This window comes from Pseudochaenichthys georgianus, chromosome 6, assembly GCF_902827115.2.
Source record: "Pseudochaenichthys georgianus chromosome 6, fPseGeo1.2, whole genome shotgun sequence".
Classification (NCBI taxonomy): domain Eukaryota; kingdom Metazoa; phylum Chordata; class Actinopteri; order Perciformes; family Channichthyidae; genus Pseudochaenichthys; species Pseudochaenichthys georgianus.
The window spans coordinates 34,083,387-34,111,076 of NC_047508.1; the positions used below are offsets into that span (position 1 = coordinate 34,083,387).

The 27,690-nt window shown below is 41.4% G+C and overlaps 2 protein-coding genes across 4 annotated transcripts; one reads left to right on the plus strand and one right to left on the minus strand.

Moving 5' to 3' along the window:
• Nucleotides 1-190: 190 nt before the first annotated feature.
• dnajb9a (DnaJ heat shock protein family (Hsp40) member B9a) lies at nucleotides 191-11,427 on the minus strand. Of its 2 annotated transcripts, none has more exons than XM_034084830.2 (3): nucleotides 11,339-11,427; nucleotides 1,658-1,888; nucleotides 191-1,376 (listed from the first exon to the last, which is right to left on the minus strand). In XM_034084830.2, the coding sequence occupies exons 2-3, from the start codon at nucleotides 1,872-1,874 to the stop codon at nucleotides 943-945; spliced, it is 651 nt and encodes a 216-aa protein (XP_033940721.1). In that variant the 5' UTR covers nucleotides 1,875-1,888; nucleotides 11,339-11,427; the 3' UTR covers nucleotides 191-942. The 2 variants fall into 2 exon arrangements, with proteins under 2 accessions (XP_033940721.1, XP_033940720.1); XM_034084829.1 differs by lacking the exon at nucleotides 11,339-11,427 and adding an exon at nucleotides 2,354-2,599.
• Nucleotides 2,687-27,596, plus strand: LOC117447871 (calcium-independent phospholipase A2-gamma-like). Of its 2 annotated transcripts, none has more exons than XM_034084828.1 (10): nucleotides 2,687-2,981; nucleotides 3,480-4,788; nucleotides 5,823-5,972; nucleotides 7,323-7,474; nucleotides 7,938-8,032; nucleotides 9,220-9,391; nucleotides 11,320-11,377; nucleotides 12,231-12,425; nucleotides 22,778-22,973; nucleotides 25,537-27,596. In XM_034084828.1, the coding sequence occupies exons 2-10, from the start codon at nucleotides 3,547-3,549 to the stop codon at nucleotides 25,812-25,814; spliced, it is 2,538 nt and encodes an 845-aa protein (XP_033940719.1). In that variant the 5' UTR covers nucleotides 2,687-2,981; nucleotides 3,480-3,546; the 3' UTR covers nucleotides 25,815-27,596. The 2 variants fall into 2 exon arrangements, with proteins under 2 accessions (XP_033940719.1, XP_033940717.1); XM_034084826.1 differs by lacking the exon at nucleotides 2,687-2,981 and adding an exon at nucleotides 3,002-3,169.
• The last annotated feature ends 94 nt before the right edge of the window (nucleotides 27,597-27,690 follow it).

The window sequence follows — 27,690 nt, forward strand, 5'->3', positions numbered from 1 at the left end:
TTGTAGTTTGCCTGCCGGGCCAGTCAGAGGTATTTATTTATATTTTAGCATGTCCGGTTGATTTTTAACCATGGTAATTGGAAATGTATAATAAATACTCATCAAGAAAACAGAAATTGTTGTATTTTTTTGATGAGGAAAGATGTCCTCTGCCACTTTGAGTAACTCAAAATACCACAGCAGAACAGCGTAGGCTTCACACTTATTTATAAAGATAGTCTGGAATCAAAAACATTTCTCTATTTACTTATACCTCTTTACTACTAATATTTACATATATTTACAAACGTGTAACTTTCTTTACAAATGCACTCAATACAACACATTTAAAAATATAGTTTGTTCAAAAATGACTGGAAGTGTAGAATGAATGAATATTTAAACAAGATGTAACACAAACAAGTTCAAGAGTAAAACTAGCCAGCTTGTGGAGGGTCAGAGGATTGTGTTGACAATGCTGACATAAGCAGAAATCCACTGGCTATTGTTTGTACCTTGAGTTGTGGTTTGAAACCAACAATGACAAAACCTATACAAAAGACACTCAAATCTAAACAAATAAACATAATAGAAATGGTAAATTACTGACACACGAGTATTTCTTTAACAAAAATGTTTCTCCAAACATTAAACGTAACCAGTTCCACTATCAAAAGGTGCTTCAAATGATCGACAAAATACTCCGTCAGGTTATTTCACAATACGTGAAAAACTACTACAATCATGTACAAGTCCATGAGCACCACACAAGTGTAATAGCTTTAAGAAAACATAGTTTTTAGACCTTAAATAAGTAAACTGAGGTTAACTGTGCCTGAATGTCAGATATCAATGTCATCGCTCACATTTCACAGCATTTGAACCAAGTGGCTTTATGTTACCTAATGGATACAACAGTTTTGTATGCCATTTGGACAACTTTGAGTCATTTCACATTGCATCTTAAGATGCAGTACAGTCTGTGTATGTGGTTACCATATTTCCCCTGCGTTGTGTCACTGTTCTACAGTGTTGTTTTGATGCACCATGAAACCTGTTGTCAGTCTGTTTGGTGCTGTCAAAAGTAAACATTTTCTCTATGTCCTCATACATATCATCAAAGATACCTGCTCCAAAACCTCCTTGAACGCGTCTCTTATGTCTACTGTGGGACTCCTTGTGGGTCCTGGAGTGTTCATCAAAGTGTCTTCGATGACGGGCATGCCTGTTCTGGCTGTAGATGTTAAAGTCTTTGAAAATGTCATCAAAGTTGAAGTTGAAAGGTTGGTGTGCGCCCTGTCTATGTCTGCCTTGCGTCTCCCCAGTGAAATATGCAGAGGTGTCACCAAACTGGTCATATTCTCTTCTTCTGGTTTCATCTGATAACGTTTCATAAGCTGTGAAAAGGAAGACATAATTTAGTCAAGGTTGGATTAGTTAAGTACTGCATCTCATCAACATTTCTAAAAAGTCCCATCTAAGTACATGAAAAGAGTAATAGGAAATGTGCGAGTTCTCAGCATATTCATCCTTCAGAGTTCTTGAATTGAAGCTGAGAAATATTTATCATTATCGTCCACACTGGATCACGCAACACTACAACATGGAATATCATTCCATTATGTAACAAAACAATACAATTATCCCACCAAAACAAGAACGATAGATTTATCTGTACCTTCAGCGATTTCTCTGAATCTCACTTCAGCATCTGGGCTCTTGTTCTTATCTGGGTGATGTTTCATTGCACGCTTGTGGAAAGCTTTTTTTATCTGTCGCTCAGTAGCATCTTTAGGCACTCCCAGTATATCATAATAGTCCTTCTTGGCAAGTATTAGCTCTGTTATCATGAGGATGCACACTGCAAACGTTACAGCCGACTGTGCAGTTGCCATAGCTCTGATTCACCCTGCATTGAAGAGAAATGGAAATTCAAATGTATGCATGTATACAAAAGAGAGTGGTAATGAGATCATTTGTGTTTACACATCTAGAGAAGAAGGCAACTTAGCAAGTAGCCATAGACAACATACAATAGTAAACATCTTAGAAACATGACATTGCAATATTAGCTACTTTAAACTTACAAAATGACAGTAAAACGATTGAGTCCAAGTGTATTGTTTTTATATCTTCTTGTGCATAAGCTTTGACTAATGAATTTACATTGTATACGAATACCACAATAACATGTGCCGTACATTCTAATAACTTCGGCAACATACATGCTGTTACCTTGAATGATGAATTACCAATGAGTCACAATTATTGTAAGATAGTTTGATCAGCCGTGTCACCCTTAACGTTAGCTGACGTTGCTAACACAGGGCACTGCCCACTTCGTTTCTCTCCTTTCTTTTAAACCCAAACTCACCGTTAAAAGAGACCCAAGTCCTGCTTAGCTGGTGTGTTGCAGGTCTGCCTATCAAACTATGTATCCAACGCTAAACATGACAGTGCCCAGTGTTTAGTTTGTGAGTGTTATGGAAAAAGAAGCAGCGGTCAGAAGCAGCATAATTTCCATGTCTTCTTCGTTGACTACATTGCATCAGAGTAAGTGCAGGTTAGTGCGCTTCTGCCCTCTGTTGGTCAATGCCGGTAATGTGGGACTGACCGATAGTGACCCTGAGGTTTCCAGCAACGACATGATGTTTAAAAACAGTCTAACTTACTGCTACTAGTAGTAGCTACTTGCTAAGTCTTACTATTGATATTTATCTATACATGCTATGATCTTGTAGTGTTTTTTTTAGGTATATGCTGCGATCACGTGATTATAACGTTTGTGGAAAAAGTAGTCACTACATTTCCAAGTATCTGTGTAGCGCTCCATTTGTTTTTGTGTGTATCCCGCGTGTTAAGTAGTAGGGTGGGGTTCCATTTCTAGTTGGTTTCTGTTGGTGGGAACTCCGCCTACCAGGGAGAAGTCCGGTGTACGCCATGGATGCATAAGAAGCTGTACGCCAGTACACTTGAAAGTTGATCATCTGCTCCAGTAAAAGGTGCAGTAGACAGCCAATTGCAGAGCACATTACCTGTCACGTGATCCTTGTTTTTCTTTTGACTGACGTCCTACGAAATGTATCAGGTCGAATGACCGTTGTTATTCTGTGTTAACGTTAACGAATGATGGTAACTCAATGAGAATATTAAAGGATTTCTACCTTTATTGACACCGAGACATAATAAGGTATGTTTTGCTATGTTTAGTGTGACTTCTGTGGTTTATTTACGTGTTAGCTAGCGGAGCTAGCGGTGCTAACAGCTAACGTTAGTTGCTGATGTTAAACCATGTTATTCTTAGTTGAAGTTAAGTTAGCTATTGTGTCGTCCTCTCACTTAGGATAATTTAACGACAATATTTTACTTGTAATTGAAACAAAACCACACCCAGGAGCAAGTTTTAGGAGCAGTTTCAGTAGCTTTATCCCACGTTATGCCATTCTCATCATTTTGTTTGTGACTGTTTTTCATTACTATTTGTTGTTGTTTCTCACCAGGTTAATGAAAGGGAGAGCATAGCCCTAGTATTGCTTTGGATGGTACGAACTCTTGTGACCTGAAAGAATGAGTCATAAATGGGCACCAAATACCTGGGTAAAAATAAGCAGAGCATTTCATTTGTGTCAAACACATGCCCGCAAGTCAGCAGCATCTCTTCCCTTGTGTGGCACCTCTCACTGCAGGGTTCATGTACAACAGCCTTATTGCTACAAGGTTGGCTATCTCAGCTGGAGGCACATCCATCACCTGAGGATCACTGGGCGTAAGGGATGGCTCTGTAAAGCTAACCAGGTTCGACAAAGGCTTGGACTCCACACCAGCACCTTGAATTTGAACACATCTGCCTCTCGGTGGTCTGCTGGTCTCAGCCAACACATGTCGCGGGTCAGGAACACACTGGACACAGTTTCTAAAGCTGTGAGTGGGAGGCATACAGAACTTCTCTCCAAAATTGCAAGACTCAAGCCTAATGCATTAAAGGGTGTAACCAAGGCTGAGGCAAGTGTTGAGTCAGCGCCCAAAGCTGAGGAGAGTGATGTCACGCTTACTCCATCTCCTATTAATGTTGCTCCCACTTCGACATCCACTACACCCAAACCTATATGTAACCCATCAGCTGCCAGTCCTTCTATTCCTACTTCTGCTGCTACATTTTATGCAAGTGCCACTACCTCAACCCGTCCCCACAACTCTGACAAAGCGAATGTCACAGGCACAATCCTGACTGTGCCTAAGGAGAAAAGGGTGAGACGTGTTGTTCCCACAGTCAAAGCCAGTCCTGCCAGGAAGCAAGAGGAGCTTAAACTTTCACCGGGTGAAGCTGAGATCAACAGCGCAACTTCCAAACAAACCACAGCACTTTTCCACCCGAGCACCTTCTCAGTAAACCTGGATGACACTTACAACTACCTGGCCCATCACATCAACACATACTTTGGCAGCAGTACAAACACTCAGGACAAGAAAAGGGACAATGTTGACATTTCCTCTGCTTCCTCTCAGGGTAGACAAACTAGAGACCTCATACCAGTGTTTGGTAAACCAGCCTATGCTGCTACAGTTATCCCACCTCCTAAGAAGGGACTAGGACACTACCTGTCCTACTCAGCTCCAACTGTACAAGCCTTTGTAGGAAGCTACATTGCTCCCCTGGTCCCACGGTTTAGGGCAGCAGACTCCAAAAGTGCTGCTGTGGAGGTAAAGAAGTCTGAGGAAGCACCGGTCAAACAGGTTGAGGCCACAGTTAGTAAGGAGAAGAAGTCTGCAGAGGAGAAAGCCAGTAAACTTCTGCTTCAAAGGGAGAAGGTACGTCTACAAAAAGTTGTGTCTATGTTTGAGTGAAACATAATGAGATTGTTCTCAGTATCTGGTATGTTATAGGAGGGGGCCTACTGTTTAGACTTTGACCAGAGCTATTGCTACTCTATATGTCCAAGGGTACTTCAGCGTGCTGACATGTGCCTGACTTCTTGGAAACTGTCTTGTCAAAAATAACTCCTTGTGGAGATAGAGGGCCCTAGAAGGTGTTTACGTTACAGGCCAAGCCATGCTTTTTTTTGTAGAGCCATAAACACGCATGACATTCAGTTAATGTCAAAGCTGGATTGGGTATTGAAATGGGAACTTCTAATATGTTATGTTGGAGATAGCCAGAAAATGATTCATGTCCACTGGCTCATGTTATACAGATGAATGTCATGTGGGTTTTTAGCTCAGTTCATGTTGTTAGGTGGGAGAATATGGTTAAAGACAAGCCCACTGAAAAGGTACATGTCTGCTGACAGTATTTTATAAAGGTAACAGAACTTTACTGGCAGCTTTTTCATACTTTTGTTAATAAATTAACCAATTTGGATTTTAGGAACTGGTTCACCTTTAAGCTGACGGGTGTTACTGTTGCCCAAGATACTTTTTTATAGATTTTGTAATCATAAATGTTATTATTACAATATAGAAATATGCTGCTCAAGCAATTATTGTTCTACACAAATATTTTATTGTATACAGTCAATATTATATATTCAAAGTATTTGAGTGGATTGGAGCTTAAAAGTTACTTTTCTGGGTCTGGCCCATGTCAAGCTCCGTTTGTCATAAACATGATGCCAGTCATATTGGGGATTGTAACTTAGTGTTTTTTATAGATATTGAAAATGTATTGATGTTCCAACTGCTAGTTCTCATATTTGTCAAGGGAGTTAAAAAAAGTAAGGAATACAATGACAATAAGAGCATACATTAGTAACTCAGTTATATACAAAATATAAATAGTCATAATTTCTTAATTTTGATCCCAGCTAATGCTTACTTGCTGGACCTAACTAGTTTTTTTCTCCTAGATCATTGCCAGGGTGAGTGTGGACAATCGAACTCGGGGTCTGGTTCAGGCTCTCCGCAGGGCTTCAGATGTAAGGGTCTACATCAACAGGGTGGAGGACCTCAGCTACCATCTCCTGGAGTTTCCAGATACCAGTGGCGTTGCAGTCAAGGTGAGGAATCAGAACCGGCTACAGTTATTGTATTTCTTTTGACAATCTGTAGTGTCTGTGTCTGAAGCTTCTCGCTACATCCAAAGCCCTTTTATTTTTGGCTCATGATGCCAAGACGGTGTTCACAGCAGCGTATGTTTTAATCCTATATAATCATGTTATATTTGGCAGGAGTAGTTTAACAGCATTGGCATGTAAACAATGTAGATAAAGGCTTGTGTTTGAGAATGTTCACATGCCAGGCAAATGTCATGTTGTCAGCTGTGGAGGCAGGATACGTGTGGCTTTCTGTTTAATGTTGCTGCTCAGCAACTCCTGTACATGCAGATTACACACGGCAGCCTTTATTTAGGTCTCTGCCTATCTGTGAATGTGTCAGGAGCCGATACAGCGCTTATCTAATGCAGACCAAGGTCACTTGTATTGGTGTGAGTAGGTGTGTCTTATATGAAAGGTCAAGCACAGTTTTAAGCCTAATATAAAGATGGAAACAAATTGTTTAATATCTTAGCAAATGGCAACATAACTAAATGAGACTCATGTGTTGACATTGTAGTTATTGACTGAATTGAATTTGAAAGTGCTGTACATGTAATAAAAACACATTACTACAATCACAATAAAAGACAATAATTATAAAAAATATAAAAAACTAAAACACAGGGAATAGTCAGGTGTCATACTCCGCTCTGACTAGAAGGCCAGAGAGAAAAAGTGTGTTTTTAGTGAGGATTTAAAACCCCAATGTAGTCATGTTGTAACAAAAAGATGTCCTCATTCACCTTACAAACATTTTCTCCCAATTATAATCATATAGTTTACATCGCAACAGTTTCGTATTCATGTACCACCAAGGTTTTACGGGTGTGATCAGCCTTAAGACTATTTAATAATGTGGTCACACCACATTTTTGCTCTGCTTATTTAAGTGAGGTTTTAATGTGCACCCATTTACCATTGGCAAATCATCCCATCTTCATTCTGATTAAACTATGACTCACAAACAGGCAACACTTGTTTATATCAAGCCAATTGGAGAGAGATATTGGTATTGACTCATCATTAAGGAAGCATTGATTGTTTTTGCCCTTGTTGACGTACCTGCATGCTGAAAGAAAACAAGTAGCAGAAGCAATGCAGGTTGACTGGTAATGAGAACATCTACATGAATAGGATGTATTATTAACTAGTCAAATACTCCAATATCTCCCACAGCTGACTCTATTTCACAATTTCAAACCCCACTTCCTTTTTGCCTTTCCATTTCTGCTCTGATCCCATCATGATGGACTGACCTCTTTTTTAGGTTTCAACTCCTGAGTGCCACGGTATGTTTTTTGTGTTTACCAGGAGAGGGTTATCCCTTGCCTGCTGCGTCTGAAGCAGGCCAGTGATCCGGGCCTGAGGGCAGCAGTCAGAGAAGCCCTCGCTCTGGTGGGCTACCACCAACCTGTGAAAGGTCGAGGAATAAGGATCCTGTCCATAGACGGCGGAGGATTAAGGTACAAGTTCGGCTCTTCTTTAGTTTCTTTCCTGTAATGAGTCACTGATGTCAAGCTTTTGTGGAGTGGAACTGAATAGCAGTTACTGCCGTGAACTGGGCCATGCTTTGAATTGCAGTTCACGTTTTCTATTAACAGTCTTACAATTCCATTTTTTCTCGAGAAACATGCAGTTAAATGGATACTGATTTATTGACTATTGGTCTTTGTTGTGCTAGTTTAAAACCAATCTGTGCCTCTCTCCTCCCACACACAAGAGATATGAGTATAGATGTATACACACATTTTATTTTAATATCATTACATTGGTATGTAGTAATAATCATATATACATTTTGATACAAAATATGAATTAATAATGCAATCAATCAGCTGTATCTCTTTGTAGCCAGTGTGTGTTGTGGTTGTCATTTCATTCATGTGTCTCTCTTGTGTTGATCTCTGTCTGACTTTGTACTTTCAGAGGACTTCTTGCACTTCAGACGTTACATAAGCTGGAAGCTCTGACCGGCAAACCCATTTACAAACTCTTTGACTATATTTGTGGCGTCAGCACAGGTGTGTCTTCCTTCTGTCCTACTTCTGTGCGGTGTGCGTGTGCTGGGATTACTGGCAGCACTGATCACGCCCTGACCCATTTGTTTCTCTGCTCTTGTTTTGACCTACATTTAAACACCAACGCTTCTCTAGATTTGTTCTCAATTCAGGCCTCAGATGACAGATTCAAATAGTTGAAATTCGTAAGGACATTATACAATTATATATGTCATACAATTGAAACGCTTCATTTGGTTTCAGAAATTGCCAATATATGGATTCACACTTTTTTACCATGTATAACATACGACCACTAGAGGGTACTGTGCAGCCATTTCAAACTGTTCTTCTCCATCTGCTCTGCTGCCTGGTTGTCTTCATTTCACAGCAGATTGAAAATATATGTGCACAACACTTTGGCTCTTTATCACCACCAGAAGTTTGTATTTGTCCCAAGTTGCTTTTCACACTTAATCTCCACCAGTTGAAGCTACATTATGAATGTTGTCATAGCATAATGTAAACCTGCTATATTGAATGATGTTCAAACAGTTGAAACCCATCTGGGCCACATCTGGCGGGTTTGATCACCACAGGTTAACCCCATCTCTCCCCCTGAAAGCAATGTCGTGTCTTAGAAATCCTGTCAGAGAAACTTCATCATGAAGGGAAAGTTCATCTAATGATCTTCTTATGAATAGATCACCCACGAGAAGTGTTACTCTAGTCTAACAGATAATCAGGCAATTAGTGTAGCTTCAATTTCAGGCCTTGGAGGTACTAAAAGATTAACCTGCTAGCTCGTTTATTACTTTATTTAGTTCCCACCGGAGTAACTGAAGCTTTATACTTCCTGTTTAAAAATGTATGCTGTAGTGCGCTTAGTTAAGAACTAGATTCAGGTTTATTGCAAAGTAGGTTTGGACGTACAATAAATCTGCTTTGGTAAATAAAGGTGCATGGATTATCACAGTTAGAGGAATTAAGTTGTAAAAGGGAGCAATTAAATAAATATTACTGAAACTATATATATAAATAAAAAAAAGTGTTTTCAAAAAAATATGAATATACAAAAAGGGACAGAATAACAATACAAAAAACACAGTGAAACAATATATATGTGTAGTATATCTGAATTTAAAGTTGGCCAATCCTTCTCAGTCACTGACCCCCTTTAAATGATATTGTTTTGTGTTTTTCTTCCTCAGGTGCTATCTTAGGGTTCATGCTAGGAGTGTTCCAGATCCCACTGAACGAGTGTGATGATCTGTACCGGAAGTTGGGCTCAGATGTCTTCAAGCAGAACGTCATTGTTGGCACTGTGAAGATGGGCTGGAACCACGCTTTCTATGACAGTGAAGCGTGGGAGAACATCCTCAGGTCAGAGCCTATGTCTTTAAAGGCAGAGTAGCTCTTGTGCCTAGTTCAGTTCAAGCCATGTTAAAATGCCATGCAAGTTAAAGTGAACTCACAGTGAATTTGAAGTATAACATTAAGATTAGGAGGTAAATCAAAGTGACCATCACATCTGCTATTTATTTATGTCAAAATGATGTGTAATAATGAGTGATATTGTATGATAATGCATTTAAAAGCCTCACTGCATTGCCATTCAACAATAATGTATTGATTGCAGTATAACTGTGGCTGGTTGTAATCATTCTGAAAAATATTTGAAAGAATACCACTGCGTGCTAAAATATGGTCAGCAGTCATTTAATGCATATATGGATTGTTTTAGATACAACATTTACTTCCCTTTTGAATACAGTGGAATGGTCCTTTGAAAATAACAATGCCAATCACAAATGGCTCTCAAGCTAGCATGGGACAATATGTACATTTTGTGTCACCATTATTCTGGCCAATCATCAAAAAAAGGTTAAAACTCATTAAAAGGCACTAAAATGTAAAGGGATCCCTTAACCGTATATTTTTTCAGAGGTAGGGGACTGGAGTCACATGACTTGACTCGAGTCGCATATTTTTGGACTTGAGACTTGCTTGACTAACATTGATCAAAGACTTGACTTGACTTTGACTTGGTATTCATGACTGGAGGGTTATCATTTCAGCGCTAGGGCTGAACGATTAATCGATTTTGAATCGAAATCGCGATTCGAGATGATGCGATTATCAAATCACAAAGCCTGTGATTTTTTTTTACTTTTTTTTTTTTTTACAATTATTATTATTTATTTTGTTCCTTGTGTGTCAGTCATCCACACCAATCAGAAGTGCTGTGCTCCACATGTACCAGCCATTGTTAATCAATTAGAAGTGGCCCATGATAGAAGGTGATAGACAGATTGATCCAATCACCTGCCAAGTGCTTTTGAAAGTGCCTGCCCTTTCCAAATGGCTTCCAATGGAGCTTTCCTAGATAGTTTGGTGAAACAAAGCATCTGAGTCAGGTTAGTAATGCTCCATCACATGTTCTACATCTAAAAGGGTGAATCTTTAACTGAAGCTTGACTTTAAAGCAACCCAACGGAAGTTTCATGTAAGTTTAGTTCTTTCACTCGTAGCTCGGGCTGCGGGGGTGCTAGAGACGGGAGTATGTTGATACGACCTTCCTAGCCGGAGATATGGCCGCATTTTACAATAAACTTCGGTTGGGTCGCTTAAAAACAAATATCGCAATTCGAATCGCAATATTTGTCAGAAAAATCGCAATTAGATTTTTTCCCAAAATCGTGCAGCCCTATTCAGCGCCCCACTCTCCATTGCTGTTTATGTTGAAAATAAAACTAAACTTTTCATAGCCACAATATTTTAACTGATTTAAATGCGGAAACTGGGGTTATTCATCAGAATTTCGTATGACTTGACTTGTGACTTGCTTGACCTGAGCAATGACTTGACTTGCTTGACTCTCACCGCAGTGACTTGGGACTTGCTTGAGACTTGTAGGTTAAGACTTGAGACTTGCTCATGACTTGCACATGTATGACTTACTCCCACCTCTGTATTTTGTTAAGGAACAAGTATGTCTATTTATAGTATGATACAAACAATCAAACAGTGTTAAATATCATCACAACCCTAACCGTTAATAAATAGAAGACATACAAAAATAGCAACATTGTATGAGTATTTTCATCTTGATAATATATATTTTTTAATTTTCACATTATTACCATAATGGCGAGCTACGCTCATACTACATCGTCCCCTCCCTACCGTTACAGTAACTGATAAGCAGAAGGATTTTGTGAAGCTTGCAAAAAGAAGTGTGTCACATGTACTACTACCATCAAAAATGCACTAATCCCCAGAAATAAATCTTCCTATCTTCCCTTCCACAGAGAGAAAATGGGCTCTCACCTTCTGGTGGAAACTTCAAGAAACCCCGAATGCCCCAAGGTCAGCCTTAGAAGATCTTCCTCTTTCTTCATCTTGTTCTGTTCAGGCTCCAACCAGTCAGCCTTTGGTCACCGAGCCTTTGGCACTGGGATATGAAAAAGAAAGCTCCCTTCTCTATCTCTATTGCTGACTTGCAAACCTCTGCAATGACAAGTGGAAGGAAATTACAACATAAAAAGAGTGTGGATCAAGTAAACAGGATTTCATATGTCAGCAAACTCCTCTGAAGCTTGTAGAACTGGGATGATATTAAATTCATATGTCACAATATAGATCTTCAAATTACGCCTGCATTTTGTATCTGTTTGTAAAATGCTGCCTCATGCTTAAAGGTCACCTGTTATGCAAAATCCACTTTTTCATGTCTGTTGTACATCAACATGTGTCCCCTCTGCGTTAAGAGATTCTCTCTCTGATCCATTTATACAAAAACCTGTCTGAAAGTGAGCTGATCAGATTTTGGCCACTTTATGATGTCATAACGATTTCTTGGCTTGTGTAACCATTAGCCAATCACCAACCAAGGTAACCCCCCCCCCCCCCCCTTGTCACCTGAATCTCCTCCTAGAGCACCATTGTGTTCTTTTTAACCAAATATCTCTCAGAGGGGCGTGGGGAGGGGCTCCTTGTTTTCATCTAAAGTAACAGACAGAGAATCAGCACTTTGGAAACAGGGCTGAAACAGAGGGGATTATGGGATGCTACAATGCCTGATCTGTTTGTTATTTGGAGCCAAACCCTTCGGAGAAATTTTTTGTATATATCTGAGACCTATAATATATTGATGAAAAACAGTATGATAGAGGACCTTTAAACAGAACGTCAAGCTGTATGTCATGTCCTCTACCTTTAGGTGTCAGCGGTGAGCACCATTGTGAACCGGGGGACTCCTCTGAAGGCCTACGTGTTCAGGAACTACAACCTGCTGCCCGGGCTGCGCTCTCACTACCTGGGGGGGTGCCAGCACCAGCTGTGGCAGGCCATCCGCGCCTCATCAGCCGCCCCGGGGTACTTCCAGGAGTTCACTCTGGGAAATGATCTCCACCAGGTCAGTGTCACTCACAACTGGAACAGGGTAGTGGATAATAGGGTGCCACAGATTATAATGCATTTGGTGATTAAATAAAACATCAAATCTCGACGTCATCACTGTTGGATACAGAAGATGAGACGTGATGTATGACTGGGTGTTTGAGCATTCACTTGATGCTTTTATTGAGGATGGTTGTCATGACCACAACTGTTATGTACTATAACATTCCTTGACAGATACAAGTCAAATCTGTCAGAGGTGAAAACATAATCTTTTCTTCAGAACTGGTGGGTTAGTTGGTTACAAGAGATCAATCCGAGACATGCATACAAACATTGCTTGCACACGTTTTAGAAGTCAATACAACATCAGATTCAGATCATCATCATCAGAACAACTTCAGATTTTGATCTCTGTTTTTGGCTTTTTATGTATCACCAAGCTCAATGTATCGAAATGTACTTAATTCCTTGAGTCAAGAAGTGTCAAACCGAGCTTAGTCAATTTAGTCCAAATGCAAAATAAAGTCGTTTTGAGTTTGGGAAGACACCAAACAAAACAGCTTTTCTTTTCATGATCATGTTCAAAATAACACAGTAAATGGTCGGGTCCCTAAAGTTCCCATGTGTTAATATTTACCGGCAAGTCATCATCAGTCCATTTTCCATTTTATTTACTTCAACTTGGTCTAATTTAGGGGGTATCTTCAGTATTGCGAAACACATATTTCATTGCAAAGATGTCGTTAGACAATGTTTTTGTTTCTTAAGCTTGTCCTGAATATTTGTATTCAATAAATGTACATTTGCACAACTCTTTGGTTAAGAGGCATGAACATATTGCACAAACAAGTCCTCTGTGTACCACAGTGCAGACCACTTAAAGACCTTTGCTTCACCTGTGAAATAGTGTGGAATATAATTAGTTAATTTGACCTGTGAAGACGTATGCAGTCCTCCGCTACAGTAATCCAGGGCTCATTGTATGGCTGCAGGATTTAAATGCCCTTTACGCAGTCAGTGTTGACGGCGGAGAGTCTGAAGGATTTTAAGGCAGACTAATGAGAAAAATCCTCCGCACAGCAAGAGAGAGAGGGAGGAACTCCATTTCCGTCCTGTCAGGGCTTATTTCCAGTCAGTTACATCTTGGCAGTAGATTGAGATGCACTTAAATCCGTCTCCACTAAACAGGTATGCATTAGCCATCAGAGACATAACAAACTACCACGGCACTCTACCGTTTGACTGATCAATTTCCAAGGCTACTCCGCCTGCCTTTACCTTTTCGGCAAGGCCTAAGTCAGAAGAGAGCACACTAGAAATGACAAACCACAGGAGTAGAGGCATAGAATCATAGAAAGTGCCTTTTATGCTTTTTGGTTTCCCTTTCCTGTAGTATGGTTTGTGTGCATGTAAATGGCTAACATCCCAAAGTTTACGAAAGAGGGAGTTTCTCTCCCACACACACCTCCGTGCCTGAAATGCCTCCATTGGACTCCTTTGTTTTCTTCCTTAACATAGTGACGTCACTATGTAACACTTGCGCTTCTATTGGCTAGAACTCCAACACATTGTACGTGACGTCTAAGCCGTTACTCATACTGATTCTTGTGATTGGTTAACTTAAATAAAGACCTTTTTGCATGTCGACATGTCACAGTAGAGGCACACCATGCAAACGTAGCCTGAAAATGAGCATACTAGCCTAGGGCCTCTTTAAAAAAAGATTTCAGGAAAGTGCGTTGTGAAAAAAGCGATAAGAAAGCACAAAAGAACAATATTGCAAGTCACTATTCTCCACCTGTTTTATGATTCAGTCTAAGTAGCCTGTGTTTGACCTGTCACTTAAGGAATTCAATATCCCCTTCAAGCGACATTCAAAACACATACGGGGTGTAGAGACTGATGACTTAGACACGGCACACGTGAATGAGCATGTGTTTGCTTCAACGGTAATATCCCATGTCGGCACGCTCCCACACTCTTAATTGGAAACTGTGTCAGTTACGTAGGTGAGGGGTGGGGGCTTCAGGGGGAGAGAATGAAGGAGACTATGTGATGAAAAGCCACCTGTAGTGGGAAGATTTCCCCAGCTTGTCGTCTAGCAGGTCTCCCCTTATACTCTGAGATGCATACATTAGCGCAGTGCAGCGTTTCCTTCATCACACACGATTGTTTGAGTGCCACATCTGCCTCGTTAGAATGAGACGACAGACAACCTTTTTATGGATCTGCTATTCCAAAATCTGTTAGCCGCTAGCAGGGAAACCTCATGCTGTGAGAGGATGAGACACCATCAGGAGCTAAATATGCTATACATTTGATGTGAAATGTTTCACTATCATTTCATATCTGCGATAAAGAAACTTCTGAATGACAAAATAAATATGAAATGAGAGAAAGAGAGCTTCTGTCCTGATTTAGTAACACTTTTTGTTGCTTTGTGCTTTTGCTCGTTTGTTCCACTTTCTATCCTTTTGATTTCGTTAAAATGTTTTACTCATCAATCAATCAATGTTTATTTATTTAGCCCAATATCACACATGTTACATTTGTCTCAGTGGTCTTCACAGTGTGTACAGAATATCAGTATGACAATACGACACCCTCTGTCCTTAGACCCTCTGTCCTTAGACCCTCACATCGTACAAGGAAACACTTCCGGAGAAAACCCACAGTTTAAAGGGGAAAATGGGAGAAACCTCAGGGAGAGCAACAGAGGAGGGATCCCTCTCCCAGGACGGACAGACGTGCAATAGATGCCGTGTGTAAATTGAAAAGATAATACATTTGCAACATAGGCAGTCCAAATATTTGGAAATGCATGTGTGTATAATAGGAAGATGAATCCACGAGGATATCCATCCAGGACCGATCATCCAGGACCACAGCCACGACTCGCGATCCAGGGCTCGCGATCCAGGACACAGGACCGCAGGATCATCCATGACTCCGGATCCCAGCGTATATAGACACCAAAAAGAAAGACATTTGGGGAAGCTGGGTTAATCGGAACATGAGAGTACACAGGTATAGACAGAGAGAAGGAAGAAGTAAGATGTCCCCCAACAAACTAAGCCTATATCAGCAAAACTAGGGGCTGAATCTAATCAGCCCTAACTATAAGCTTTATCAAAAAGGAAGGTCTTAAGTGCACTCTAAAAAACGGATAGGGTGTCTGCCGCCCGAACACAAACTGGAAGCTGATTCCACAAATGCGGAGCTTGATAAGAAAACGCTCTGGCTCCCATTGTACTTTTAGAGCAGGGGTGTCAAACTCAATTTCATCACGGGCCACATTCGCATTATGGTTGCACTCAAAGGGCCGGTTGTAACTTTAAGACTATAAAAATACATAAATATTTAATATATAAACTAATGTATTATATTACATTATTGCCTTTGCATTGGATTATTATCGGATAGGGTAATAACTTCATATTTAACTACGTCTGAAAGCAGAAGTCTCTAATTGCAAGTCTCTTCAGTGAGAATGTCACAAAATGATTTTAAAAGACATTTTGAAAAAAAAGTCAATTCTGAGAAAAGATGCATATTTAGAAGAATAAAATTCAAATCTGAGAAAAAAAGTCAAATTTGAGATGCATTGTGGGACATGTAGTTTATGGGCAACGTGCTTCTGTAAATCGCCATGTAACTGTATTATAAACATATTATATTCTTTGCAAGCTATTGTGGGGCCACATGAAATGAAGTCGCGGGCCGGATTTGGCCCCCGGGCCTTGAGTTTGACACCCCTGTTTTAGAGACTCTAGGAACAACCAACAACCCTGCATTCTACTCATGTGTTCACCATGACTGAAGGTATTCTACTAGCATTTGTTTTACTATGCTTTGCTTTTCCTAAAGAGATTTGAACATCAAAACATCAATATGAGGCCTTGAACCAGTACATTTTGTTTATTATTTCATACATAACTCCCACTGGAGGTGAAGTTGTGTAGAACAAGTGCACCTTACAGTAATTGTGCTTCCTTAAAATATCTTTCAGTGAGCAGTCTTCGCATATTATTCTACCTCCACAGCTTTTGCTTCTATCAGTCATAGCTGAAAAACCTGATTTCATGATTTAAGATCTTGTTTTGTTTATCAAAACATTTCACAACCAGAAAAGCAATGGAAAACTGTATACAGAGATGTAAATAAAACGACTTGCAGAAGCATCCATTGTGTCTTTAGCGGCACCAAGAGATATAAAGAGACTATCAGCTTTGTATTCGTTAAAACTCGCTTAAACCAGGATGAAAATACTTAAGATATCATTTTTTAAACTGGACTGAACAGTGTCGTCTTGTGAAAGTTAAAGTAGAGCAGTTGTAATAACTTTCCTTCTAAAATACCTTTTCGCAGCGCCGTCAGCCAATTTAATTTCCATGTGAACCTCGGCAGCCTCGGACGGCCACCCAGCCTGATGGCTTTCTTTATTGGCTACTTGAGCCACTGAAGCCGCCATGAGTAGAACATGCTGTCTGTGTGATGTCAGGATTCCCTAGAGAGAGAGTCATCTCGGTCTTTTCCACAAACGCCCACTGAGTTTTCCACTTAATTCAAGCCCTTAACAATCATCCTTTTGTACGGTGAGCGCAGGAGAGTCGCGGCGCCATGTGCTGAACGAATGCTGGAATTCACAAGCAGCGTTTCGAGAAGGTTGTGATTGTTTCGTTGATGTTTTTGTGATTCCGCAGGCTGTAAATGAAAACGTGCAATCATATCTTAAGATTCAAAGTGGTAAACGCAGGGGAAAATGTGACTTGTAGCAAAACCTTTTGATGCAGAACAGTCACGGTGTTATCAAAGCCTCACACTTGCTACCACAGCCATGAAGAAGACTACTTCGTGAGGGGGAACAAGGGGAGAGGAGCAACAAAATGAAGGAGAGATGAAGGGAGGGTTGTTCCACATTAAAGCTCCCTCAGTTATCTCTGCTTTAAAGAACACAGAAGAAGACTCCCGACGTTTCACAATGGATGCCAGAGCATGCGTAGAATGGCGAGGAGGACCCAATGTGTACGCCTAGTTGCCATGGCGTCTCCTGAGTGGATGTGGAGGAATGAGGGCATGTTTTGTGCCCACCTCTGCCAGCATTTGATGGGAGGCATGGGATCAGTGGGCCACCACCCTCAGTGTGCGCTCTTGAGGGCTTTAACATGGCACAACGCTCGGAAGAAAGACTTCACACAGCCTTCAAATGGAGTAGGTCACATCGGCACTCCCTTATTTGTGTTGCTTATAAATGGCGGGAGGGAGTGACACATAAAAGCGTCTCTGAATGTCTTGATTCTGTGTGAGAAAAAAGAGGAGAAAGACAGTCTCACTTAATTGCCATTCAAGAAGACATAACCTTTGGATCACCTTCTCTCTCTTGTAAAGGCCACTGGAGGCAAAGTTATTGCTCATAAATGACTTGCTCAGCACCGACGAGGAGGAGAGGCGGTGGATTCTGGGAGGCGACGGAGTATCAATCTAAGCTTTTAGCCTCTTCCTCATCCCAGTCTTCCCCTCCCGTGTTAAGCCCAACGAGCTCGGCTGTTGGAGGATGAAGCTCAGACTTTGAGCCTTGCTGCAGACATTTCGCTCCTCCCAAAAAGACTCCGAATTGTTGCTCTTTTTGTTCCGTTGTATTCATGTGTTCTCAGTCATGCACAAACATTGCCACACTTGGCCAGTCCCCTAATTATGTTGCCCACATCTTCCTCTGTCCCGGAACCTTTTGTATTCCCACAGTGCGCTACACTTAGCAAGCTTCTCACTGCAGCAGCGCCCAATGAGATTCCTTGGTATAAATCACAGCTTTGAATCCTGCATTCAAACGCATTGATATGCACGAGTGTGTGCACCGTCACCTCTCCTGCGTGCAGCCGGGAAATTAGCCTTCCATTGTTCACTGGATGATGGACAGAAACATTATTCTTTCTAATATGAAGTTGTCAAATATACATGAAAGAGCCTCAAGGAGATCTAAACTGAGTAAATATGAGTGCGGTGTTCTGACTGCACCCATTTATATGAATGCAGGAATTGTCACGGTTTAATCTGAATGGCTACAGCCGACTGGGATGATTCATTGTTTCAATACACGATGCACATGTGTCGGCATGTATTCACCGAATGTGTGGGAAAGCTAACGGTGCACAGTAGATCTCAATTTCTTTGCCTGCCCGGGGCAAAGTGGGCACTCACACATGGGGCTCTCCTTTATTGACAGCTTGGGAAGATGACTTGAACCTCCATGTGACCCTATGGGTCCTATAACGCAGAGAAGAACCGGTCGGTAATTGCCTAATATGGCTTGAAGACCTCTGACTCGACCTTAAGAGTCACCACACCGACTGTGTTGTCATTCTCCTCTTCCCCGGTGACAATGGTATCCTTTGTGTGGATTGGATGCCATTCAAGCAATTCATTTTCTTCAATGAGCAGATGTATTTGACTGATTACATCGAGTGAGAGAACACTTTCTTTTATGTGCAAACTGCGAGGATTGATTTGAAAGATTTGTGCAAAGTATTGAGAGAGTTTTTCATAGCCGCCTAATTATCTAGTTCATCGATTGAATGACCATCTCTGGGAAAACAGTGTGGTTATTGTCTCATAATCAGATGTCCTGGTCTTATGTAATGCTTCCCTAATGAATCACTTCAGAGAATGGAGCCTCGTTGGCAGGGCCTCATAATAAATCACAACAGAGCTCAGTGCCCCTCAGTCCAGCTCGGTCACTGACGCCGAAGAAGAGCTCTCAATGACTACAGCTGCTCATTGGGACTGTGAACGCTTCCCCAGATGTATGTCGAAGGTTCACCTCCTTTAGATTTGAGCAGGCACTCTGTTCTCTCCCGTGTTGGGGCCGCTCATTATGACCCTCACACAACACGGCATTGAAGCCTTCCCTGGGTGAGAGAGGCCGGGAGAGACACAGAGGCACACGGTCTGAATGAAGAGGAAGAAGGTTGCTGTCCCACTTAATGGGAGCTGACATACACTGGTGCGTGAAATGACTTTGACTGATCCTGGCGATAGCACCTCTTTCCTATTCAAATCAGCACTCACTCTCCAAGACAGCTTCAACTGGCAGAATGAAGATAAGCTCCCAAAAGTTAATGACTGCGGTGCAATTTTCCAACAGCAATGCAAGGGGACCTCATACTCATGCATGTCTTAATTTTGTTTATTTATCATGACTCGTATCATCTCAGTAGTTTAATTTGCCAACACGCTACAAGAACGGTTTCTTTTTAAAGCAATATTTCAGTTTAATTCGTCATCTCACGCCTAGACTACTGCAACTCCCTCCTGGCTGGTCTACCTGCATGTGCCATCCGACCTCTGCAGCTCATCCAGAATGCAGCGGCTCGTCTGGTCTTCAACCTTCCTAAATGCTCCCACACCACGCCGCTCCTCCGCTCCCTCCACTGGCTTCCGGTAACTGCTAAAATCTACTTCAAGACACTGGTACTTGCATACCATGCTGCGAATGGATCTGGCCCTTCCTACATCTAGGACATGGTTAAACCGTACACCCCAGCACGTGCACTCGGCTCTGCATCAGCCAAACGGCTCGCTGCACCCTCGCTGCGAAGGGGACCCAAGTTCCCATTAGCAAAAACATGTGGGTTTGCTATCCTGGCTCCAAAACTTGAAATGTTTTGGCTCTATGAAACCTGATGTACTTATATGATTCTGTTTTCTATCTTCTTGGTCGAACGCACTTATTGTAAGTCGCTTTGGATAAAAGCGTCAGCTCAATGTAATGTAATGTAATTGGCCAATCGGAAAATACGAAACATGTTCCCCAAGGTGTGTACACATCCTAATGAGTTGAATAGATGCTTTATAGTAGCTACAGGAACATGCAGAGCTGGTTTGTGATTCAGCCATTAGAGCCTGAAGGGCAAAGGCGAGGCCAGAGGAACTGCGATCCTCTGGAGCATCAACGATCAGCCCCCGCCGGAATTAAGGAACGCTGTCAAAGGAAATCATTAAGCCTTTCAGGAAGACAGGATTCAAACACGACACACAGTTTACGTATTACTTCCGTCAGATGGTCTCCACTTTAAGGGATTGCTCTGAGGACATCAATTTGTTGAAACGTTCTTTTATTAGCATTATTACAGCTATAAATCCACATAAATGGAAGTGACCTTTGCCTTGCGTCATGCTGCGTGTTTGACAGGCAGCATGTGTTTGGTCATTTTCTATGCAAAGCTTATTTGCAGCTTGTCCTAAGTAGATCATTGTTTCTAACTTAAATCTGTGTCCAAATATGCCTTGGCCTCATAAACCCCTTGTGTGAGAACGCGGCACCGGGCCAAGTGTGGAAATCTCAGCTTTAGCACTGCGGCTTCAGCATCTCAGTGTACGTTGAGACTAGTACGATTTCTTCACGACAGCTGTGGAAAGAGATGACGGATGCAAATTATCTTCTAAATGATTGATTCTTCGTAAAACTCCACCGACAAATAAAACCTACCTTCCAGTGGCACCACAAACTTCCTCACTGCCATAAAATATGACTTTTCTTACATTTCTCCACAACTCTTTGAAGTGCTCTAGCAGGTGCACTGTAATGGAGACAAGTTATTGCATTCAAGTCCCCGCTCACAGCAGCATTGTGCACTTGGCTTGGAACGTTACATGCCTTTGCTCTGTGTGCAAGGCCGGCCACTGTGCTTGTGAAACTTGCCCCGAGCTATCGGCACAAAGAACCCGTGACTGGACCCAGACTGTTGCCATAATTGCCTCTGAGTTCAGCAAATGGAGCCTCTGACAGGGTGTGAGTGATAAGAAAACGGCTTAGTTGTTTTGTTTCCAGCTGGGTTCGTCTGGTGTCCTCCACAGTCCAAGTCGCTCTAAGTCTTCGTTAGGATCAACTCCAATGCAGGCATTTTCTCCCTCTCCTGTGATTCATTTTTTGGTCTGCCAGACTCCCTACTGGTTCATAATGACGGGCTTTGGTCAAACAGCTGCCTCAGCATTTCTCCTTGCTTTGTGGCCGAGTGAAACCCTCTGTGTGTGACTTCCATCTCAGCCTGTGAGCTGGGTGCTCTCTGAGGCTCACACAGGACGTTCACTAAATAACTTACTATAAGGTTTTAAATGATTCATGCAGTTAATTATCATACTATTACTTCTTTGAAATTATTGAAAGCTTCCTCTATCGGAAAGTGTCTCCCAGAGGGACTGGAAGTATTTCCCTTTGTAATTTTTCCCATTTATTCATTTTTGCGACGCTTGTAGGTCCATAGAACATACCTTCTAAAAATCAGCATTTTTTTATTGTCATTGGCATTTTAGCATGCTGACGGTAGCATTTAGCCCAGAGACCACTGTTCCAATCCTAATCGATCAGTAAATCTTAACAGAGAAACACGCTTCTTGAGACTTAGATTTGTCTTTATTGGCCTGCTTTGCTGATTCCTTGGTATTTCTTGATGTAACACAACATTGTTCAAAGCATCTGCTATCATGGGAGCTACTAGTTGATGCAGTGCCCCCAGTCTAAACACAACAGCCATCTCCCTTTGCACTTCTATGTTCCTGGTCTTTGGATTGATGATGCAATTCCTCAGTCAAGGTTCCCGAATGATTAGCAGACCTTTGCCTATACACGGTATTCCCCATCACAACCTGGGCTTTGACGCTACTGTGTGTGCTGAAAAGATGGGTTGTTCCCTCCCCTCTCGTCCCCAAGGCCCTGTGTGTGTGCATCCATGTGACATATGCTGTCAGAGACACGTACCCACATTATTATATGCATTGACTCTAAGCAGTCTCTCGATCAAACATGCACATGCATACAGTCGTAAAAACAAGCACTCTTCCCTCCAGTGTGTCCCAAGACAATTGGGGCCCTGTGGCTCCCACCCCCCAGCCTGGCCTCTTTAATGAGGACTGGCCCCTGTGTGTTTGATCCTGCTGCCAGCCCACAGCCCTGCGGCCCCTCAGCCTCATGCCTATTCAACAATCCCCACAGCCTCTCCAGTTACCCCCCCACCACCACCACACCACCCCTCTGCCTCGGGTACACTATGGATCCAAAGCAAAAGCACTCCTGGGCGGTTGTTCGATATCAAAGCGAGTTTGACTGAAACTGTGAGGAAAAAGGAGGGGGGGGGAAATGTAGCTCGATGCTTTGTACGTTTACAAGCAGCTCTGGAACTGCACATTGATTGGTTATTTTTGTATTGTCGAGGGTTCTTCTAAAACTTCATCTATTGACTGGTTAAAATCCATGAAGGTTTTTTTGAGGTTTCAAATGCCAATGAATTGCTGACTGTGGTCCTGGCACAAACACGTTCACAGTTTCTATGAGAATTCTCTAACATGGCACTTCTTGTGTTTTGTGCACAGGATGGGGGTCTGCTGATTAACAACCCCACAGCCCTGGCTATCCATGAGAGTAAGTGTTTGTGGCCCAACACGCCTCTGGAGTGTGTGGTCTCACTCGGTACGGGCCGCGCCTTTGATACTCCCGGCAAGGGCACCACCTCCACGAGCCTCAAGACCAAACTCAACAATATCATCAGCAGCGCCACAGACACTGAGGGTAAGGGACTGTTAATGCAATATGATAACGGTGCATTATTGTCATTTAGAGTCGGGTTTTCGGACTTATTGGACTGTAAATGTACACGTCAATCAAATGAACTGTATATTTGTTGGTTCTTAATCAATATAACGTGTATGTTTCTAATGTCCCTCTACAGTGGGTGGTAAACCTTGAAACTACTAAATAAACGTACTGTATTAGGGATATTCCACCAATCGTATAATCTCCTCTGTGGATATGAAGTTAGCTTTCATTTAGTTCATTTTTAAACACATGTCTCATCCCCCTTCTGAGCAGTGGAAGTGTGATAATAGATATTCACATTCCCCCTTTTGATCCCAATTATTAACACTACAGCAAAAAGGGTTACATATTGTTGATTTGATTAACTATTAACTATCTCAACATTTCATTTGGGAGCATTTGAAGCAACACATGCCAGCTGGCACAGTGTCAACAACGTCTGCTTATTTTTGTCCAACATGTGGAAACACTACTTCATGTGCCCCAAAAATGATGACGCAACGTGCCAAATACAGACAAGCTGCGTCAACAAAGGCGCACACTGTTCAAAATATCAAACCTGCCAGCATGCATAGCATCTATTTTGGCATTTGCTGCATTGCTGATTTAGTTACCTTCATTTTATTTTGTCTGCACATGAAGATTAAATGAATACAGACTATTATCAGAATGTACAAAGACTTAAATGAATTATGCCCTTTGTCTCGGTCTGTTCTGAGAGAAGGCAAACACTGCACTGCAGCTTGACTTTGTTCTGGATACGTCCCATCCTGGCCCCCTGTAGTAGCCCCCTTCCGTCTCCTTATCACCTCTGGACATGGGCACCTCTGCTGAGACTAAATGTGGCTCGTCCCCCCCCCTGTTGCTGCTCTGTGGTGCTGAGGGTGACCTAGATGCCTCTCTGCACTAGTTCCTTCTGTATTTGGGATTAAGCTCTACCCAGCTCTCCAACAGGCTTTTGTTATTAAGAAACAGCAGATTAGCAAGAGTGTTTATCGCATATTTCCTTTTTTTCCAAAAGCTTCCCTCCTGTCTCAGTGTTCACAAGCCTCCTGCTTTGTCATCACTGTATCAGTAAAGCTTGTTGTTGTAAACAGATAAGGCTGATCTAATACACAAAAACAAAGCTCCTGATGGAACTGGCTTGTTCTCATTCACAAAGTCGATCAATCGTACTCCACTGCAGTCTAGAATTCCTGAACTAAAATGGAACAAATATGTTTTATAATTCGAATCTCTGTTTCACAAAGTTATTTTTTGGCAATTTTAGTTTGTTGTGGAAACATGCAATGCCTGTAAACTATTTGCTTACATATTGGGATGCTCAGAGTGTTATGAGCCTGCAAAATAAACGCTAGCCTGTGGTAAAAGCCCATGGCAGTGAGCTTGTTGAACCCATAGATGCTCTGTAAATCAAAATGCAGGCTTTCTGCACACATCTGTTTGTGCTCTAAACTCAGTTATTGGAGTAGTAATTAAGTATCTAGAGTAGTTTTCCTGAAGTATAATAATAATAATTCTGAAGTCTGTTTGAATATTCTTACGACACAAAGCATGGCATTTTCTTCATAATACATTTCATCAGGGTAAAATAACCGAGCATTAGAAGGTGACTCACCTGTTCACTATGTAAACTGATTTGTATTCAATATAACTAATATAATTAATTAATACAAGTGTCAAATCTGTGATGTAAGTGTTTTAAACAGCTGTGGAAATTGAGAGACTGCTGCCAACAAGGTCATTTCTTTAGGCGACAGGGGAAATCAGAGTCTTTAACAGTTGTCACCTAGCTTGTTACGCTGATCAGTCTGAGCTGAAAAGCAGGGACAAACTTTAGGTAGTACATTTAGAAAAACAGTGAATAATAATTAGATAGAAAACATATTACATCTCTAGATTAGACAAATGATGTTGCGTCATTTCAGAATTTAGTAAATGCTTATCTTCTTTTTACTTTTCAGAACATATTCTTTCAAAATGCAATCATGTAATACAGTATGTGGAGCAAATAAAATAAGCAAGAAATAAAAGTCCATAAAACCCCCTCTATATAACCTTTTAAATAAAATACTCTTATGCTCCTCAGACTGAAAGGCAGCGAGTTCGGGCTGAATCTGTGTCTGAGCTTCTGCACTGCTGTGGGAACACAGACAGAAAAACAACCTCCGTCACCTTTATTGGATGCTTCAGGCATATTTACCCTGTTATTGCTACTCGCAGCCTGTTAACATGCATTTGCATCTTGTTGATTTTAAACCTCTCAGACGTAGCATTTGGAAACCACCGTGACTGACAAGCCAGACATTTTCACTTGGTATTAGCTCGCCATCTCAGCCTTGAGTGCTTACTCTGCAACACATGTAAAGCAGTCACAGACACGTTTTTACTTTCTCACTCGCTACAAAATATTTGAGTGTTTGTGCATATTAACACTATTAGGGACATCATCGTTTGTTTATCATTTTTTGTCTCACTTTCAAATTCTGTTTGTTTTTTCGTGTGAACTCACTCTCACCTCTCTTCCTCCCTCCAGAGGTTCACGTCATGCTTGACGCCTTCCTCCCCAACGGGACTTATTTCCGCTTCAACCCCTACATGAGTGAGGACATCTCGATGGATGAGAATCGGCAAGAGAAGCTCAATCTGCTGCAGGCTGAGGGCCTCCGTTATCTGGAGAGGAACGAGGAGAAGCTGAAGAAAGTTGCTCGCATCCTCACCCGGGAGAAAGGCTCCGTGCAGAAGATGACCGAGTGGGCCCAGCTCAGGGCTGACATGTACAACGGGGTGTCCTTTAAATCCTCCAAGGTGTAGATCCAACACAGGCCACCTTGACTTCACATGGAAACTCTTTGCCTAAAATAAGTCATAGTTCCCTTATTGGTGTGTCAAAATCGTTAAGATCTGTATCTTTTCAGAACATATAAGTATGTGTCCAACATGCCCAACACTACTTTCCTCTGCTATCATACTTTTAGTTTAGTGTTTAAGGGATGCAATTTGCATGAAAATGAATCTGGTTGCCATTCTTGTTGGAAGCACTCAACTTATCACTGTGTTGCATTCAAGGACGTGTCAAATGACGTGGATTTGGGGGCTCCGGTGACAGGGATTCACTGTCAGCTTGCTCGCAAATGCGGCTTGTACATTTAAAGGTAGAGCTCAACCTTTTGGGAAAAAAGGCTGATCTGCTTTCTTGCCAGAATAATCTGCAACAAATTAAATGGTAGCGATTTCATCTAATTCTGTCGGTAAATATAAAGATATTTAGTGGTTGCTTAGTAAAAAGACTGAAAATGGATTGCATGTTCTCTCTAACTATTTATAATTTCTAGACGTTTTGCTAAACTAAGCTAACTAGCTGTTGTCTCTAGCTAACCTTTTCATAGAGATATGAGAATGGTATCAATCTTCCCATCTAACTTTTTTCAAGTAAATATTGCTCTATACAAATACTGTACAAGTTCACAGTAGCCAGTAACAGACTGTTGAACCAAGTGATCCATTTTTAACCACTTGCTTTCTTTTATAAAGATTTGTTATGACCACCAGCATATCCTCCAAAAGTTGTTTTTTCAGAAAACGTGTAGATGGGATATATGTGGTATTGTGCAGTATTTGTCAAGCTAAGCTAGCAATCTGTAACACTGGAAAACTTAGATGTCAAGTATTTTTGTAAATGGTCAAATCAAGGCCAATTTGAACACTTATTGCTGGAGACATTTATCAGAATCTAAATGTGCACCTTTAACAATGCAGCTATTGATCAAATGTGTAATTGCGTACTGTTTAAAGTAACATTGGTACATGTGGGCCTACTTTAAGCAATACAGTATTGTGTATCCTGTTTGTAAATGCATGTTATATTTAAGATGTACGCATAAAGACAGTTTATAAAACGGACAAGTCAAATCAAGCAATCTGATTGGTTCTTAGTCGTGATATATGCTAAGAAGTACGTTATACAGTATGTTGCAAAGATTTAGCCCAGTGTTTAATCTAAAAAATACATATAATGATGAATAAAATAGCAGATATGTGTATAAGTATCCAACTGGAAGCTCGCTGTCAACAGGATGTACTTTTAAGTATTATTTTACACCCCGGGTATTTTAGGTTAATTTGTTTCAAACGCTTTTATCATCGTGTGCTTGATTGTTTGGTTTTATGGATCCCCCACAGGCGATACACATGTTCTGCTCTGTCTTCACTGTGCCCTCTTTCCCTTTGATGCCTCTTCTTCCTCCCTTTCTGCCTTGAAGTGCTGTGTGTGTGCCACCCCCCCCCCCCCCCCACTCACACTCTGCTGTACTATAGCGTCTGTTTAAATCATGCAGGTCACAGCTGAGGGACTGCTTTAAACCCCTTTTGCTGCTTATTGATTTGTCATGGCTTAAAATTATTTTCATGACATGTACAGCATAAAAAAATCACTGCATACATTCATGAGACCCTGGTCAAGTACTGTAAAACCGATGCAGCAATGTGTCGGTCACTCCCAGAGGACCGGAGGATGTTACCCAGATTAATATAATTCCATTGTTGATCCTGTGTGAAACAGTTTGAGAGAGTATGTAATTAAAACCCATCACTGAACCTCGCTGCATCTCGCCTCCTCATTATATGAAGATTAGCTGATTGTGATCTGAGTAAATCTGCTGTTTCTCTCACAGCCTGAGGATCAAGGATA